The sequence below is a fragment of the Bos javanicus genome, chromosome 13, assembly GCF_032452875.1.
Source record: "Bos javanicus breed banteng chromosome 13, ARS-OSU_banteng_1.0, whole genome shotgun sequence".
NCBI lineage: Eukaryota > Metazoa > Chordata > Mammalia > Artiodactyla > Bovidae > Bos > Bos javanicus.
The window spans coordinates 58,996,706-59,016,252 of record NC_083880.1 but is presented as its reverse complement, the minus strand read 5'-3'; the positions used below and the strand labels follow the sequence as shown (position 1 = coordinate 59,016,252).

The 19,547-nt window shown below is 50.5% G+C and overlaps 1 protein-coding gene across 1 annotated transcript in view; it reads right to left on the bottom strand.

The window, feature by feature from the left end:
- Nucleotides 1-2,136: 2,136 nt before the first annotated feature.
- The window catches only part of BMP7 (bone morphogenetic protein 7), an 86,858-nt gene continuing 69,447 nt past the window's right edge, over nt 2,137-19,547 (bottom strand). Inside the window, exons 4-7 of the mRNA XM_061437073.1 lie at nt 13,076-13,273; nt 7,845-7,921; nt 5,883-5,993; nt 2,137-4,169 (exon numbers count right to left, since the gene is read on the bottom strand). Of these exons, the coding sequence (XP_061293057.1) occupies nt 4,020-4,169; nt 5,883-5,993; nt 7,845-7,921; nt 13,076-13,273 (536 nt within the window). The 3' untranslated portion in view covers nt 2,137-4,019. The remainder of the gene's footprint in view (nt 4,170-5,882; nt 5,994-7,844; nt 7,922-13,075; nt 13,274-19,547) is intronic.

The window sequence follows — 19,547 nt, the reverse complement described above, 5'->3', positions numbered from 1 at the left end:
CATCATCAGGTAACAAAGCAGAAATCAGGTCAGGTAAGCTATACTGTATAGCAGGTGGGGCTATTGGGCCCAGCCAGCAGGGAAGCTAAAGGTTCATCATCATATTCACAGATGAAGTCCCTCAAGCCACTTGGAAGTGGAAAGGAGACCCAAAACCTGAGCTTGTGGTCCAGGAACTCAGTGTGCATTCAGGGACAGATGCAGGGAACTGGGGAAGGTCATTTGGAGAGTTAGGGCTGGGGGCCAGGCTTCCCCACATTTCACAAACAGACCTAGGAGGCTGTAAGATAAACATAGGGTCGAGCCTAGGTGTTGGGTCCAAGCAATTATTATCTGGTGACGTTGAGTAAACACCTTCACCTCTTTGTGCCCTCTTAGAATGGACACTGACAACATCACGCCAAGTGGTGGTAGCCATGGTCCCTGACACAGGTGCTCAGTGAGTGGCACGAGGAGATGAGGCTTCAAGGTGACAAAGAGCAAGAGAGGTGGGAACCAGGAGGGAGTAAGGTGCAGGCCAAAGATGATGTCACCTGCGGCACTTCAGCCAGACACACCTGCCTGTAGGGATCCAACTGGCAGTCTATGGGGAAAGTGAGCCAGAGAGGAGCAAAGGCTTGTCCTCTTCCCCGTGAAGTGTGGCTCATTCAGTCCAGCTTTTTAAAAAATTACTTATTTATTTAATTTTGGCTCCACTGAGTCTTACTTGCTGCATGGGCTTTCTCTAGTTGCAGCAAGTGACAGCTACTCTCCAGTTGCAGTGCAAGGGCTTCTCACTGAGGTGGCTTCATTTGCAAAGCAGGGGCTCCAGGGTGCATGGGCTTCAGTAGTTGTGGCCCAAAGTCTCAGTAGTTGCAGTTCCTGGGTTGTGGGGCACGGGCTTAGTTGCCCCATGACATATGGAATCTTCTTGGACCGGGGATCAAATCGATGTCCTCAGCATTGGCAGGCGGATTCTTAACCACTGGACCATCAGAGAAGCCCTCAGTCCAGCTTTTACTTTCCTACTCTTAATAGAGACATGGGCACACATCAACAGATAACCTACACTTTTAAAAACAGCAGCTGATGTTTGCACCTTCCTGAGCTAGACAACAGGGAGCAGTGAAGACTGCGGCTATACTGCGCTTGGGCTCCAGCCGGAGCCGCCACGCAAGAACAGGGCCTGGGAAAGGCCAGATCTGCCAACTGCTCAGAAGCCAGAATTTGAGATTTTTTTTCACCCCAGCCTTCTGATTTTCAAAAACGTGCTGGCAACGAATTCACTTTTTAAAAATGTATAAACACCATGCACGCAGGAGGAATAAGACACGTCTGCAGGCCGCATCTGGCCCTCTGGTGTGCGGCTCTGGTCTCCAGCCTGGAAGCAGAACAAAAGCTGGATCACGCATCGGGACAATGACAAGAAGGTTTGGAAACCAGGGGCTGGAACTTGTTAGGAGCGGCTGCTTCATTTGAGGCAACAGGGAAAGAGCAGGCAGCCGGGCCAGGGAATGGGCCCAGATTCTAACATCCATCAGGTGACCTCAGCATGCACTTCAAAGCGGAAAGGGACCCGAGCAGCTGCTCCACACCGCATGGCTGCGGGCTGCTGCGTGCTCAGCAGGCCCCTGGCTGCCTTCGCCAGGCCCGCTGGGGGCCATCCATGGCTCAAGCCGGGAGCCAACAGCAGCCCCCAAACCGCTGAAATAATTTGCACTGGACAGTGCTGGGCTCTGGGGCCTGCGCCGCTTTAAAGTTTTGGGTGTACACTCCCCCACCCCCATTACTATTTCTTTTTCTTTCTTTGCCTCTGTTTTATTGGGATGACTAAATCTTTCAACTATGTTAGCAGTAAACACAGCTAATTTACCCCCTGCCTCTTTGAAACAGCTGCTGACAGCTGCACTGTAATTCAATCAAGGATCTTTGTAGTCAAGCCTACCAAATTCACATTTGTTGTTTGGTTCCATCTCTCCTGCCCGGAGCCCCGCACAGCTGTACCGAATACTGATGAGCGTCCCTTTCTCCCCCAGGCCTGGATGATAAACAGCGTGTTAATGGTGGAGGCTAAGGCAAAGAGTTCTCAGCAGACCAAGAGAACTCCAATATCCAGGCATCGAGAGAAAAAACAACACAGACATACACAGGCCCAAAACCAGAACCAAATGTCTCCTTTTATTGCAAAGTCAAAACCCTTTTTATTTTGTCTATATACAGAATTTTCTCTGAGGACTGCTCTATGCAATGGCTGAAGGTACATCAGTCTGACCATTTAATAAATAGTCTTAAATAAGAAAATAAACAGGTTGGAGGAAAGCAAGCTTGTTGTCCTGAACAAGGGATTGGAGAGGGTCTAAAATGAGCTTCAGATGACATAAATAATTTCTTTGTTTTGTAACAGCTATTTACAGGTTTCAGTGTACAAATGATGCTAGGGGTGTACGTGGTGTGAAAGCTTGCAGCAAGAGGGAATCTCGCCAAATCCCCAGATCTGTCAACAGACAAAACAAAATGTAACAAAAACAGCGACTCTTCCCCATTGACCAGGCAGAGTGAAGGCTGCAGCCCAAGCTACTGAAGAAGAAAAAATAAAAGAAAATTAAAACAGGGCCCCGTGTTTCCAGGAACTAACTTAATCAACATGGAGAGACAGTTCTTCACTAGACCAGATCCAAGGGGCTGCAGGCGTCACCTGGATAACCCTGTTTTTTGTTCACAGACAGCCTGGTGGTCTCCAGGGCCCATGGTGCAGCTGGAGGCTGGGGACCTTCTGGCTAAGGTGAGGGAGGCATGTGCCGAGGGCCATGTCAGAAACGGTACCTTCCAGTCAGGACACTCTCAAGACACCTTCCTCAGCCTTCCATTTGAGACGCATATCTGCACATCCTGCTCCCAGCAGACCTCCCACTGTGTCACCTTTCCCTTGCTTCCAGGGGCTGATTCTTTTGCAGGGTCCTCCCGTAGGGGTCTGCGAATGAAAATCGGTGACTACAGAGGCCCTCATCAGAGCCCAGACTCTAGGATGCTGCTATCAACGGCCAATAGAGGAGTCTGCTTGGGGGATGGATGACCCTCCTGCCCATCCACCCGTTAAGAGCTAGTGTGCTTCTTAAAATAGAGCTATGGTGGCCCTAACTCAGGATTGAGCTGCAAGTTTTGTCCTGACTGCTTTTCTCCTCCAACTGCCACCTCTCACTGACTTCCTACTGGGGGGAGAGTTGGAAAACCAATTCCAAGTGTCTGCCAGTACTTCACACACTTATCTTAATTTTTGCCACCAGGCACCTGGCTGAACGATGGAACCTATTTATCCTTCAAGGTCAACACACTCCCAACTCCAAGGATAAATTTTCCCTCTCCTTCACTGGACAAATCTTGGCATTGGGGTGAGCCTACATAAACAGTGGGCCTGGGCAAGCCTCAGAATGAAACTGGAATGGCACAGAAAGGGGGCCTCCACTCCCTCTGCCAGCTACAGCTTCTGTTTATGAAATCAGAGTAAACCAAGAAATGGGGATAAATTGTTTAGGAAAATATATCTGTACCATCCTAACCATTTTCATTCATTCGTTTTATTGTGACATTTATTACAGGGACTTCTGCATTCATCTTCCTCTCACACAAACAAGAGCATGCCCACCCCTGGCCACACCCCCTTCCTCCCACTGCTGGTGGCCGGGCTGAAGGGTGTCGTAATTACCCCTGGGAACGAGTTGGTGCACGGCTGAGACTTCACAGCCAGTGATCGGGGCCCAGCAATTTTTCTTGATATATATATATTTTTCCTGTTAGGTTTTGCCTGCAGCAGCTTGTAGGATCTTGTCCGTAGGATGCTGATGAAAATCGGATCAAAAGCCATTTGCCTCTCAAATTCCTTAACACTCCTACAGCATTATAGTTGGGGAGAGGGAATGGGAAGGCCTCACAAAATGCAGGTGGTCTGCTGGCTCCTCGCCCAAGAGGTGGGAGGTGCTGGACGGTGAGAGACCCAGGATCCAGAAAAACGTGACTCGAAAGCGTGTGACTTCCGGGAAGAGCTAGTGGCAGCCACAAGCCCGGACAACCATGTTTCTGTATTTCTTCAGGATGACGTTGGAGCTGTCATCGAAGTAGAGCACAGAGATGGCATTGAGCTGAGTCGGAGCACAGCAAGGCTTGGGCACCGTTTCCGGGTTGATGAAGTGCACCTGAAACACACCCGAAAACGGTGGTGGTGGTGAGACCTGGAGAGTCACTCCTCCCTGGCCTCCATATTCCTGTACGGAACAGGTACTGCTTGGACAGAATCCCCACTGGTGACACTCACTGGGCACTCCCAGTTCTAAGCACTTGATGGCTAACTAACTCAGTTCCAGGGTTATCCTGGATTTACAGATGAGAGAACCAGAGCATACAGGGTCACATGGCATACAGCTAGGAAGATACTGGGGGCCGGGTCATTCTCCCTCATGAGGCTGTCCTCTTCGACATTCCAGGATGTTTGACAGCATCCCTGGGCTCCACTTCTAGAAGTCAGAGGCACTCCACCCCCACCCCTCAACTGTGACAACTAAAAATGTCTCTGGACGTGCATGTCAAGTCGCTTCAGTCGCCTCTGACTCTTTGCGACCCTTGGACTGTAGTCCACCAGGCTCTTCTGTCCATGGGATTCTCCAGGCATGAATACTGGAGTGGGTTGCTGTGCCCTCCTGCAGGGGATCTTCCTGACCCAAGGATCAAACCCATGTCTTCCGCAGCTCTTGCGTTGCAGGTGGATTATTTACCGCTGAGCCACCGAGGAAGCCAGACATTGTCAAATATTCCCTGGGAGGCAAAACTGCCCCAAGTTGAGAACCCCTGGGCCAGACAAGGGTCGGCCTGCAGGTCAAACCCTGCTCTGCCACATGTTTTTATAAATAAAGTTTTGTTGGCACACAGCCACACCCATTCATCACACAGCGTTTGTGGCTGCTTCTGCATTATAACAGAAGAGGTGAATAGCTGCAACAGAAACTTATGACTCTTAAAGTTAAAAATATTTACTATCTGGCTGTTTTCAGAAAAAGATTGCTGGCCTCTGGACCAGGCCTGTCCTGTCCAAGAAAAACAAATGCAAATCACAAGTGTAATTTAAAATGTTCTAGTAGCTATACGCTACAAAATGAAAAAGAAACAGGTGAAATAAATTTAAATAATTTAACCCTGCATTTCAAAGCTATTATCACTTGAATATATACTTAACATAAGTCATGAATGAGATATTTTATATTTTTTTATACTAAGGCTTCAAAACTCAGTGTGTATTTTATAGTTGCAAAACATCTCAGTTGAGATTGGCCACATTCAAGTATTCAAGAGCCACATATAAAAGTGGGTACCATATCGGATGGTCCAAGTCTAGGCTATATTAGATGATTCTGCCTCAATAAACACCCTTGAATGGCTGAGCCATGAAATCAAGGCTAGGAGGCAAAGATGTGAACTCTAGGAGGGGACCAACTCTCAAGGCTGCCTCACCTGTAGGAAGCCCAGACATTGTGGAGCAGGGGGTGGGGGAAGCCTAAAGAGGTGGATGCTGACTACCAGGAACAACCCAGACTGAGGCAAGGCCAGGACAACTGCCCTTAGGCACAGTGTTGTTTATTTATGATACTTTTAGGAACTATTCTAGCTGCTTTTAAAACTAGGAGAAATAAATGCACTTCAGGGTTGAAGATCATACACAATGATTATACTTATATACTGTTAAACATACTTTTTATGGAGGAAGGGCCCAGGAAAGCAATAGGGCCCAGGGCTCCAGAAACTCATAACATGTTAGAGACCTGCTGTGGCCCCAGCTTGGAGGGACATGAGGCCGGATCTGGTGGCCCTGCTGCAGCGGCGGGCCATACCCCGGACGGCACGCAGGCCACACTCACCAGCGTCTGCACGATGGCATGGTTGGTGGCGTTCATGTAGGAATTCAGAGGGAAGGCGCACTCCCCCTCACAGTAGTAGGCGGCATAGCCTTCGGGTGCGATGATCCAGTCCTGCGGGGAGAGATCAGAGAGCATGAGGAGGCATGGTCAGGTGAGGGGCGTGGTCAGAACAAAGTAGGAATGGCAGGGTCCCACCCTCCAGGCCGAAACCCTCCTCCTGTGGGCCAGATTCCGAAGCTCCCAGAGGTCAAAGGCATAGCCCCCCTCCTTCTGGGCGGCTGGGGCTCCTGCAGAGGCAGAAGAAACAGGAGGCAGCCTTTCTTGGTCTAGTGCGTGAGTGCTCAATCGCTTCAGACTCTGAGACACTATGGACTGTAGCCCTACAGGCTCCTCTGTCTGTGGGACTCTCCAGACAAGAATACTGGAGTAGGTTTCCATGCCCTCCTCCAGGGGACCTTCCCAACCTGGGGATCGAACCCGCGGCTCCTGCATCTCCTGCACTGCAGGCAGATTCTTTACCTACCCATTGAGCCAGCTGTGAAGCCCTTGTCCCAACAGACAGTAAAAATGAGGGAAAAACCAGGGGGCTGGGCTGAGCCCAGAATGGACACTGGCTCTTCACTGGAAGGTGGCACAGACAGAGGTGACCGAGGGTATCAGTCTTACCCCTGCTATGTGGTAGCATGGGCCGTCTGTTAACAAAGCCTTCAGACCTCGCTTCACGAAGCACAGTGCCTGATACACTGTGTGACTCAACAAAGGATGCTTTGTGGTCAGGTCAGCACAGAAATGGCGCTCTAGCAATGACTACACCCCTCAGGGACTCAGTGCACCTGGGGGCTCCATTCCACACTAGGACGTGAGCAACCCCTTAGACTGTGGATGGTATCCTAAGAGTGAGGACAGAATCCCAGGAGGGCTCCAAGCTGTCTGTGTGCACAAGACCCCTGAGGGCGTATCTGGGAACACCATACTATCCTCTGGGAAGAATCTGGACCCTCCCATGGAAATACAAGCTCTGTGAGGGGAGAACAACAAAACCAATGGCCCTGGTAATTTCATGACAACACCCTTTCCAGGGATATTTGGGCTTCATGAAGGCAGGCACCTTACTATGCCCAAAGCTGCATCTCCAATGCCTAGAAAAGGCCCAGGAGGTCATAGAAACTCATCAACAGTTGAGATACTGTTTTTCTAGGATTCATCCCTTGCCCTTTGCCCTGCTTCAGCTAAATGGTTCCAGAGGGGGCCAGCCATGGTCCTAGGACATGATCCCAGCCCTACAATACCTGATTGGTTCAGGAACAAGCACCTAGCCTAAGCTGGGCCAATCAGCCCCTTCCCTGGGAATCTGAAGCACAGATGGGGGAAGGAGGGGCAGAAGGCAGACAGACACCACAGAGGGTGGGGGCCCGCCCTCCAGGTGGCTGGATTCCAGCACATGGACTTGTCCATATCTGAGGGAAGCAGCCAGTGCAGGGTGCCAATGGGGTTCACGTGGAGAATGAGGTTCACAGTCCACAGTGTTTGGGCTTCTGGTTCTAGCCTGAGTCTCTAGCAGAAACCAGGTTTCTGCTCCTGGGTTTCATGAGGCATCCCTGCAGCCTCTAGTTAGAACATGAGGCTTCCCAGGTGGCTCAGTGGTAAAGAATCAACCTGTCAATGCAGGAGACATAGGTTCGATCCCTGGTCAGGAAGATCCCCTGGAGGAGGAAATGGCAACCCACTCCAGTATTCTTGCATGGGAAATCCCATGGACAGAGGAGCCTGAAGGGCTACAATTCCATGGGGTTCAAAAGAGTTGGACACGACTTAACGATTAAACAGCTGGAATCTCAAGAGATGAGAACCACGGCTCACTGCACATAGGGGACCCAGTCCCACCGCCATGGTGGGGAGCACAGGGAAGCCCATACCAGAGGTTCCCAACACCGGGGCAGACCCAGCCACCCTCCCCCTTACCTGCCAGCCCAGGTCCCGGAAGCTGACGTATAGCTCATGCTTCTTACATGCCTGCCTCTGGTCGCTGCTGCTGTTTTCTGCAGTGATGGGGAGCAGAGGTGAAGTACCATGGGGAGGAAGAGGAAACACACGCATTAATGCTTCCTCAGTCCAAGGCAATGGCACCCCACTCCAGTACTCTTGCCTGGAAAATCTCACAGACGGAGGAGCCTGGTAGGCTGCGGTCCATGGGGTTACTAAGAGTCAGACATGACTGAGTGACTTCACTTTCACTTTTCACTTTCATGCATTGGAGAAGGAAATGGCAACCCACTCCAGTGTTCTTGCCTGGAGAATCCCAGGGACAGGGGAACCTGATGGGCTGCTGTCTATGGGGTCGCACAGAGTCGGACACTACTGAAGCGACTTAGCAGCAGCAGCAGTCTAAGGCAGTGGCGTGACCCCAAGCAAACTTTGGGAGCTGGACACAAAGGTCATTCAGGCATCTGTAGCCTCAAAACTCATTTCTGCCCCCTGAAAATGGCCTCCATAGGGGTGGTACCAAAGCCCCCATCTCTCACACAGTCTTAGTTCACAGCTATCCCTGGATCCTCCTGTGCACGCTGTTTTCTCTGGTTTGGTTGCTGATGTCTGCCCAGATTCCATGTGGGAATCCATGTCCATCTGCATCCCGTCATGCCTGAATGGGGGTGGGGTAGGGGGGTGTGCTGCTTCCACTCAGGCTCACGCCTCGAGATGCTCAGCCCCATGGAGGGAGGCAGGAGAAGGCACAGACAGGGCCTGGGACAAAGCTCCCACCACCGAGAAGACACGAGAGGGCAAAAAGTCAAGTCCCATTGACCTTTCAGAAAAACACAACACTGAGGTTCCTCTGCGGAACGAAAATTATGCACTGGGGTTTTCCAGAAGTATGTAGAGTTGGTAGGAATTTGGGGTTTGTAACTGAGCGCTTGTAAACATGCAGGAATATCTGTTTCTCTGTCTCTCTCCTTGTGTCTATCTCTTTCTCTGTCTCCCTTTCTCTCTGACACAAACACATACTCTGCTGCCACTGCACAATCTTCCCTGTACCCAGGAGCAAGAGGGATTCATTTTTTTTTTTTCTTAACCACAATCTCTCTCTCTTCCATCTAAAATTTCCCACGGGCTTTCTATTGGCTTTTGTGAACATTCCTAATTTTACACACATCTTTATATCTAGGGTTGAGAGAAGACATTTTCAAAAATGTACAAACCAGTGAGGAAATGACAATTGATTATGACAGAATGGCCTATAAGTTTCTAGGAGGGAGGGATCCTGGCCCCTAGGAAACACTCAGAACCAGTGAGATGATCCCAATGAGGGCGGCAGGGAGCACCGGGCTTTGGGTGTCTCAGGCCCTCATTACCTTGGTGCCCAGTATGTCATTCATTCATTCATTCATTCGTTTGTTCATTCCCACAAACTGTTACAGAGCATCTATGGGTTTGCAGATACTGGTTTGGGCACTGGAGCTACAAGTGTGAATGAAGCATCGAGGGGCTTATCTTCCAGCAAGGGAGGCAGACGATGACCAAATGAGTAAACACGAATTACGTTCCATCTAGACGAGCATCGAGGAGGAACTAAGGGAGGAGAGGAGGACAGGAACAATGTGCTGGGGGCTCTGTGCTGTCTAACCAAGAGCCTTCAGAGGAAGTGGTGCTTGTGTAAGAACCAAAGGAAGTGAGATGGTGGGCCAGGTAGGAGATTCCAGGATAAGGACAGGGTGGGATGGAGAGGAGGGTTAGAAGTCAGCAATAACCAGGACAGGAGTGGTGGTGGGCAGAAGGATGGGAATGAGGCGGCGATGCTGGGGTCGGCGGTTGGCAGCGAGGAGGGGAAAGGTCTGCACTGAGCTCCACTGCTGGGGGTGAGGGAGGTTAGGGAGGATGGAGCAGGAATGGGAGTCCTGGGCCCCTCTTCCTCACCTCAGGACCTAACCTGAGGGCTGAAAGAGAGCGAGAACGCCAGCTATGAGGGTAGCAGGGCTGCTGAGGGCCCGGTGGTCATTCATATGCAAAGATCAAGGCCAAGGGACCCCTCAGAGGGGAACCGAGCAACCTCCTGGACCATTCACACTGTGCCATCTGGAAGGCACAGACACAGCGGAAGTCCAGGAAAGCCTCCATCGCTGTGACCACGCCTGTAACCCCAGGCAGCAACTCCACAAGGCTTCTTCCCCTCCTTCCCTGTAGACAGGCGGAAGGGAGATGGGAGAGACAGGAGCAACCTCAGCTGTGATGCTGTGTGAAGGAGCCTGAACAAGACAAAGGTCTGAGCACTTTAGCCTGGGCCAGGGGTGTGGCAAAGAAGCTGTGTGTTGAGAACTAACATTGCTGGCTGTTTGGTGCCCTGAGTAAAGAAGAACCTGAAGGTATGTGCAGGCTCACTGAGAAGAAAGTGCCTTAATTGATTAGCAATGTCTAATCAATTACGAGTAGGGGCCTCAGTGCAGTTTCCCCAACCCTGAAAACAAGGCAATGATATTTGGCTTAATGTTGAAGCCCAAGGCCCCACAGGCCAAGGCCAAGAGCAGCTCCTGAAGCTAGCTGTGGGCACGCCAGTATGGGCTGGGCCCTGACTCTGCCCTCAGGGACCTCAGACACCTGGCTCTTCCAGCCTCCCCTGGAACACAGCTGCTCTGGGAGGAAGTGGTCAGAACTATTTCACTCTGACCTCTTCTTAACAGAAAGACAAGGAAAAGGAAGAAGAGATGCTCAAAAAGTGACTCCCAGCTGGCCTGCCCTCCTGCCCTGCCCCACCCGCCCCCAGCCGAAGCGGGCAGGCACGCAGGAGCTGCTTCATCCACCTCCACAAGCCCCGCCTGAGCAGCTGCCTGGACTCAGCTCCCACCCCCACGGGTCATCTGGTGAAGATGGCTAATGACCAGAGGAGTTGGGTCCAAATGGGGGTGGGAGAAGGAAGTGGAAGGGAAGTGAGGATCCCAGCTTCTCACCCCAAACCACACAGTCTGAAGAGCAGTTGAAGGCCTTTGGGGGGCAAGGCATGTCGGCAGAACATGTCCAGTCCCCCCAGCACACACAGGGCTCCCACGGGAGAGAGGCTTCTACTCGTGTGCCCCTGCAGCAGGATTCTTAGCCCATCACGGGAGGTGTGTGTGTGCTCAGGCGCTCAGTTGTGTCTGACTCTTTGTGATCCCATGGACGCAAGCCCACCATGCTCCTCTGTCCATGGGAATTTTCCAGGCAAGAATACTGGAAGGGGTTGTCATTTCCTCCTCCAGGGGATCTTCCTGACCCAGGGATTGAACCCATGTCTCCTGCATTGGCAGGCAGATTCCTCACCACTGTACCATCTGGGAAGCTGTTATGGGAGGAGGTAAAGCACTTTCAATGGGAATGTGCAGGCAAACACACCCTCCGAGATTCTGGTTTTTTAAGACTGTGGTGGGGCCCAGGCTTTGGTATTTTTTTTTTTTTAATTAAACTTCCAGGCAGGATTTAAGTGAACTTCAAACAGGACCAGGAAGTAGAAATCTAGAGCAAGAAAGCAGATCCTAGCCAAGGTAGAAGAGCTGTCATGTGCGGTAGTGAGCGCCCCGTCCTTGGGGTTATGTAAGTGGAGACGATGGCGGTTTGGTAAGGATGTGGTGGGGAAGCTGGGTGTGCAATTCTAAGACTTTGAGGGCAGTCCCTCCCCTTTCATTGCATTGGTCAGACCATTACACCTGACAGACCTCTGAGACATGGGAGATTTTGCACGGCTGACATTTGCCAGCACTTCCTGCCTGCCTGACATGGAAAAGCCTCTAACAAGTCTCCCTACGCTGACCCTCCCCAAGCGCCCCACCCTGCTCCCCACCATTCTCAGAGCAGCCAGAATGAGCTGCTTATCAACCCCACCCCACATCACAGCTTGAAACCCTGCAAAGGCCTCCAAATTTGCTTTGGATGAAATTCAAACTCACGATGTGGCTCCCAAGAGGACACTTGACTCTGCTCACTCCCCAGCCGCACCCTCCCTGTCCCAGCCACGTGGCCTGCCCTCCACTGCCCGCCAAAGCTGCCATGAAAACTCCCTCCACTTGTGCGTCCCACTGTCTGGAGTGCTGGTCTCCAGCCCACCCAGCCTCACCTTGGGGGCACCAGCTTGCCCCTGAAGAAGTCTCCTGTGAACCATCCCCTAAAGGGTCCCTCATCACCATCTCCTGGCTCCCAGGGCTGTGATCAGCGTGCCTGTGAGTGACAGCCCCCTTCTGCCCACCTTGCATGAACTGTGGGCCATGGCTGGGCTTTCGCTGTTGAACCCCAACCCCCGAGAAACCGGCATAGAGCATGCTTAAAATACAAATGAAGAGATTTTGTTGCTTTTTTAATTTGGGGGATCAGATTTCACTTGAGCAGCCTAAAAAAGAGTGGATGCACCTGCCAGAAAAGAATTCTTACAAAATCTCTGCACACAAACTCTGGAACCACACAGACTCACTGGAGTCCATCTGGCAGGGCGCCCTGCTCTTAAAAAACATCACCAATCACAGTAACTGTATTTTTGCTTTTCCCTGAAAAGGAAAATGAACAGCAATTTCAAAATTCTGGAAATGACCTTCCAGGTAAGGCAGAAGAAGCTATTGACAATATATGTGGATCTGAGAGTGGGGGCTGCTCTGCCACACCCCCTCACCCTTCTAAACACCCCCACGCTCCTTTCCACACTTCCTCCCACCAACCCCAGGCCTTTTCCAGCTCATGATGAACCCAGAGCTGGGAAGGCTCTACAAGAAAATCTTACCACCCATGTTCAACAAGTGTTAAAGTTTGCCATGAGTTTCAAATGCATTTCACTTGAAGAAATAAAATGAAAGATACAGCAACTGCCCTTCACTTTTTCTCCCTGCCTTCCTCAGGACAATGGGGTGAAGTCTTCCCTCTATGTATGTTTTCATAGTTCTCCTTTATTTATTTGTAGCTCTTGTTTTGTTTGTTTAGAAATTTCACATGATTTGGCATCCTGTGATACTCATGTTCCGCTACTTGCATTTCGAAATGAATTTATAAGACAATTTACACAATGAAGATTGGTGAGCTCTGGGCAGGAAGGGATTCTGTGGGTGGTGCTTCCTGCTGCATGGGTTCCAGAACCATCTGTGGAGCACATGCATGGATGTTGAGCCACCCCCGGCTGGAGTCCTGCAGGGGGCTCCCTGTGGGCTCCTGGGGGTCCGTGGAGTAAACCCCCCACCCCGGTGTACCTGCGACGTTGGCCACCCGCAGGGCTTCCTGGTTCTTGGGCGTCTTGGAGCGATTCTGGCTGCGCTGCTTGCCCCCCGTGGAGCGGGTGCTGCGGAGGTGGACTTCGGTGGCCTTGAAGAAGGCCACCATGAAGGGCTGCTTGTTCTGGGGCCCCTGCCGCCCGATCAGGCCCGCCAACTTGGGGTTGATGCTCTGTCCTATACGGGAAGCAGTCAAATGCACAGAACAGGTGGTTAGTGGGAAGGGCTGAACAGATGTCACGTTAGCGAACCTCACAATGTCCATCCGTGTACTTGCCACTCCTCCATCACCAGCATGGCCTCAGCTCTGACTCTACACCAGGTTGTCCTAGGAACTTGGAACACAGTGGGAGTCACAGAGAGAACTCCCTGGCCTCTGGGCGTACACACTGGTGGGGAAGGCAGGCAGGAATCATGCAGGGCAGGGAGCCCGTGGTGATGTGTGCGCGGAGACAAACGGAGCCAGGAGGGGTGTGACACAGTGTGACTCAGCGGCTCCCAACTGAAACCCCCACCTGACGCCCAAGGGAAGAGGGAGGGGGAGGTGGGCAGGCAGTGGAACCTCTGAGTCCTAGTCTGACTCCCCATCCCTCTTCACCTGGGCCCAGCCACATCTGGAATCAACTTCACCAGCAGGAGAGACAGCCTTGGAGGCAGGACAGGCTCTGGCCCTGGGCCTACCTTCCTGGGTTCACATTCAGCCTCTGACATTCTACACACAGATGCTCCCAGCAGACCTCTGCACACTGGAAGTGCTCATTAGATTAGATGCTAGCTCAGGACAGTGGTCCAGGAGATCAGACAAGTGACGTGAGGGCTGAGCCCAGGGGCCCTGTTTCCATCTGAGAGGTCTGGGGAATGCAACAGAGGCTGTGCACAAGCACTGCTCGCTGGCAAAGGATCTGAAGGAAGCCAGAACAAGAGGAAGAGGGATGCCAAGAGAATTGGCAACCCCGGATACTGGGTGAGAAGGCGGCTGAGGCAGTCAGGGTGTTCTGTGCTCTGAGGGTGGGTCCGATGTGATGGAGGCTAAGAACAGGCTACCAGCCGCAGCAACAATGAAGCATTGGTCAATACATACTTAACTCATTATTGAGATGTATTAAAACGTGTTGTTACTCCAATGTTAACTGATCAGAGACATCTCAGTATTCACTTACATAACAAATTGCCAGTCACAAGTGTTAATTTCTGCAGAAGTTTCCCCTGGTCAATAACCACTACCATGCCCAGTGGTGATAAGTATTCCAAAGGAAGATAAAGCAAGAAGACAAAACAGCTCAGAGAGGCTGAAAACTTGCCCAAGGACAACGAGCTTGGAAGTGAGGGAGCTGAATTTGAAACCAGGGCAGGCTGCTTAATCATGACAGATATGGTCCCTGCACGTTTGGTGAAAGGGGTTGGAGGCCAGCGAAGGCACTGGGCCCAGTCACTCTGGAATCAACTTTCCCTGGAGCTCTCCAGACAGGCCAGATGTCCACAAACCCAGATGCCCAAGGACCAGCTCAGCATCAGGGGCATTTGCTTTAGCTGTATTACAGCAAATGTTCAAAACAGCTCCCCCACCCACCACTACTTCACCTTAGTCCCTCTTAACGCCAGCTTTCCTGCATTCTTTAGCAGGGTTTCCTCGAGTTCACTCATCTATAATTTGAATGATTCTATAAAAGAAACCATTAAAGTCGAGCCCCTAGGAACTGTGCACCACCCTCCTCCCCCTGGAAGGCTGTTAGGGCAAAATAAAAATGCCTCCCTGAAAACCTGATGCTGTTTCAGATCCACTAAATGCAGTCACTGCACCTCTGAGGGAGGGTGTCTGGCTCGCTTTGGCCACTGGCAGTACAGCCAGGTCCAGGGTCCCACAGCCTCAGCTGAGAAATAGGAAGACAGAGGGAAGAGGGTCTCCAGGTGGCTGAAACCTACATCTGCTGGTGACCAGCCCATGAGGAAGCTGCATGCTGGGGCCTCTATTTCCTCATCTGTGAAACAGGGGCAATGCCAATTGTCTCATCCATGCCCTCTCCCCCGCACCCCATTTCTTGCTACTCAACTCAATTTTTATTTAGGCAGCTGTGCCTTAAACTGACTCCAGCCCGGCCATAGCGGGCGGGGCCTGTATTCTAATACTCAGCAACCAACCCTCCAACTATAGTGATTGGTTCAAGTGACCCAATTGAGCCAATGAATGGAAGTTTCCAAGTGTAGGGTTCAGAGCAACCTTCTCTTTCCCTGGACAGCATTGAGGGAGGAAGGAGAGCCCAGAAACAGCCACCATCTGGCCACCATAGGTGGACTGCATCATCAAATGGGGCTGCGCTGGTGGAAGGAAGAGCAGACAGAACAACAGACACGTGATTTCTCGTATATCACTGGATCAAACCAGTTCTAAAGCTGGCCAGATTCTTGCCCCAATCACCCAAATGAATAAACCTCTTTGTTTAGTCCGAGTTGCCATCTTAGGGTTTTTCTTACCCCCTTCACTTAGAGGCTTGGGAACTAGAGAATGGGGTAGCAAGTTATCTTGGGCCTGGTGGAGCACAGGCACTGAGGGTGGCTATGGATTATTCCCCTTCTGTCACCAAATATGAGAAAAGATTAAGGCTTAAAAGGTAAAAGCTGTGTCACCACAAAAGACATTCAGCTTCAAAAGCAGGAGTATGGAAAACTACAGTGAAATGTCACTTTGCTCCCACTAAGATGGCTAAAATAAAGGCAGACAAAAAACGAATATTGGTGAGGATGTGGAGAGAGTAGAACCTTCCTATGCTGCTGTTGGGGTTATAAAAATGTTGCAGGTATTTTGAAAAACAGTTTGGCAGTTCCTCAAAAAGTTATACACAGAGTTCTCATACAACCCAGCAATTCCACCCCTAAGTATACACCCAAGAGAACTAAAGACATAGGTTCACAAGGGTTCACAGCAGCATTATTCATAACAGCCAGAATGTGGAAACAACCCAAATGTCCATTAGCTAATGAATGGATAAATAAAATGTGGTGTATCCATACAAAGGAATATTATTCTCCATAAAAAAAAAAAAAAAGAAGAAGTACGGATCCATGTTACAGCATGGATGAACTTTGAAAACGTTATGCTACATGAAAGAAACCAGTCACTAAACATCACATATTGTATGGTTTCATTCATATGAAATGTCCAGAATAGGTAAATCCATAGAAACAGAAAGTAAATTTATGGTTTCCAGGAGCCTGGGGAAGGAAGGGCATGGGGTGAGTGCTAATGGACAGGAAGTCACTTCTGGGGAAGACCACCAGACAGCGGATGACTGTACGAGAAGGCGAGTGTACTAAAAACCACTAGATGGTGAATTCCACGTTTTGTGAGTTATACGTTAGTTTTTTAAAGTACAAAAAAGAAAAAAAAAAAAAGTGGTAAAGAACCCGCCTGCCAATGCAGGGGAAACTGGTTTGATCCTTGGTTCGGGAATATCTCACACCCCTCAGAGCAACTAAGCCCACGTCACAACTACCGAAGCCACCTTGCTGTATAGCCCGTGCTCTGCAACAAGAAAAGCCACTGCAGTGAGAAGCCCCAGCACCAAAACGAACAGTAGCCCCCACCTGCCACAACTAGAGAAAGCCTGCATGCAGCTGGTCAAAAATAAATAATACATAAATTAATTCATAAATAAAAAAAAAACAGGGGTAGGAATGATCCATCCACTGAATGCTGGGAGACAGTTTTTGTTAATAAATAGTATAAGGATGTCTATCACAGTGCCTGGCACTCATGGATTTAATGACCATTTATTAAATGAACACATAAATGCCTTCCATGCCAACAGCGGATGGAGCACTCAGTCCATCCAACCCTCTACATGGTCCCACAGAACAGATATCATGATGTCACTTTATAAAGAGAAGAAAGGTTACACTATGAAGGCCTTGCGACAGGTCAGTGGTGGAGCCAGGATTTGAACCCTGTTCCGTTGGAGCCAAAGGTCAAGTTCTCAGCTGTGACATCAGCATGTCCCAGAGCTGCAAATACCCCAGTCTCCCTCCTGAGCTGCCCTGTGAGCTAAAAAGAGGTCAAGGTTCCCTAACACAGGGTGGAGGCTGACGTGAGCTTAGAGGCCCCCTTCACTCAGGGCCACACCTCAAAGAGCCACCCAGGGGTGGGGGAGGAGACAGCTCTCTCCCAGACTCGTCTTCTCCCTGGTGTTCCTTGAAACATCAACTATGTGACCCTGGCAATTGGGAAGAATGAGGAATGAAGGACTCCGAACTGGGTCCATCCCCTGGCTTCCTCTTGGGGTTGTTGTTGTTCAGTCGGTAAGTCAATGTCTGACTCTTTGTGACCCCATGGTCTGCAGCATGCCAGACTCCCCTGTCCTTCACTATCTTTTGGAGTTTGCTCAGATTCACATCTACTGAGTCAGTGATGCTGCCTAACCATCTTATTCTCTGTCATGCCCTTCTGGTTTTGCCTTCAATCTTTCCCAGCATCAGGGTCTTTTCCAATGAGTCAGCTCTTTACCTCAGGTAGCCAAAGTATTGGAGCTTCAGTATCTGGCTTTCCAATGAATATTCAGGGTTGATTTCCTTTAGGAGTGACTGTTTTGATCTCTTTCTTGTTTAAGTGACTCTCAAGAGTCTTCTCCAGCACTGTGGTTCAAAAGCATCAATTCTTCAGCACTCAGCCTTCTTTATGGTCCAACTCTCATACTGGGACATGATTACTAGAAAAACGGAACATTTGACTATATGGATCTTTGTCGTCAAAGTGGTGTCTCTGCTTCTTAATATGCTGTCCAGGTTTGTCATAGCTTTTCTTCCTGTTAGGGTGGGAGGTTATGAAAACACTACCTAGTGATATGCTGTCCTTGCTGTTTCACAAAAAAACTGGTTTGGGGGCAACGTACTGTGGACATCTTTCCTTGTCAATGAAATGCATGTTGATCTCATCTCTTGTGGCTGCTGAGGGGTCCTGCATCTGCAAATTCCTTTGCCTTGTCCCCTTCCGTCCCAGGTTTGAACAAACAACGTGCTTATTCATTTAGTGGTTCAATCAACAACGATTCATGGAGCCTCCACTGTGTGCCAGGCACTGTGCCGTGCTGATGCTGGGCATAGCACCAAGCAAGGTGGCAGCCCCCACAAGCTAAGCAGAGAGGGAGATGCGCTCAGGGACGAGCGGGCACTGGTCAGTGGTGAGTCACATGAGGTCTCAGTGGGGGCTTGGGATCATGTTCTAGGTGTAGGCTGTGTTAGCAGCCCCAGAGGATGTGGCAGGGCCAGAGTTCTGTGGCAAGAGGCCCACTGGGGCTGGTGTGTGGGGAGCAGATAGAGTGGGGAGAGGGGAAGCCAAGTGGGGGTCCAGAAACAAGCCCCCATCCACCATGCCCTCCCCTGGACCCCCATAGTGCTCAGGGCAGCCTCTCTGAGCCCTGAACACACATTGTCCTCCTACAAATAATCAACAACTCAGGGCAGGGATGGTCCTCTGCACCCACTGTTCCCACACAGGCTAGAGCTCTCAGACGGGACCCAAAGCACGTTTCACCAAAACTCTGGCCCACAGGCAGGAGAGATCAGAGGCAGGACTGGTCACCAGCCCTCAGACTGCCTGTCTGTGCAGGCAGCTAGATCCTGACCAGTATGCCACCTGTGGTGGTGTCATACTTAAGCACGTCGTACTGAGCCCACCCAGCATTTACATGTTGAAAATTTTACCTTTTTACTGCATTTTACAGTGTGTGAAAAAACCCTAGTCCAGTTAATCGGATTTTTCCAAAATTCATACCGCAAAGTTTGCTAAGTCCGTAATTCCGTAAATAGTTTGAGCTTTTCCTTCTAGTCTTTTCTCTTCTTACCCATGCACATATTTGATAAAGTTGGAATCATACTTTGGGGGAAAAAAGCAAGTTCACAAAGAAGGTGATCACAAATACAGCCGCCTCTCTATCCAGCACTGGGCATTTGGGCTGATGGTTCTCTGGGGCACTGTTGTGGGCATTGTAGGCTGTGTTAGCAGCATACTTGGCTGTTCCCAAAATGCATCCCCGACATGTTTGCAGATCTGGCCACATGAACCCTGGGAGGCAAAATGTCCCAGGTTGAGAGCCAGCAGTTATGTATACCCTCCCAAAAGTAAGTCAGGCAACACAGACATGCCAGAGGGAAGTCACTGTGGTCAAGTTTTTTGATGTGAAACTCAGAGACGATGTGATGCTTTGTTAAAGCAGGACAATTGGATGAGGGGGCACAGCATGGAGTGCCAACCAGCCACCTAAACAATCCATTCATCTATTTACAAATATCCCTGGCGCCCACATGTCCTGAGCCCAGCACGGCTCTGTGCCTGGGGGTGGAGGGGTGTTCCGACAGGAACAAGACAGGTCTAGGCTCTCATGAGGCCGACAGAAGGAAGGGCTGCCAAGTGACAGGCAGAACATGATACGGTGTGATTCCACAAGGGAGCAAAGAAAGT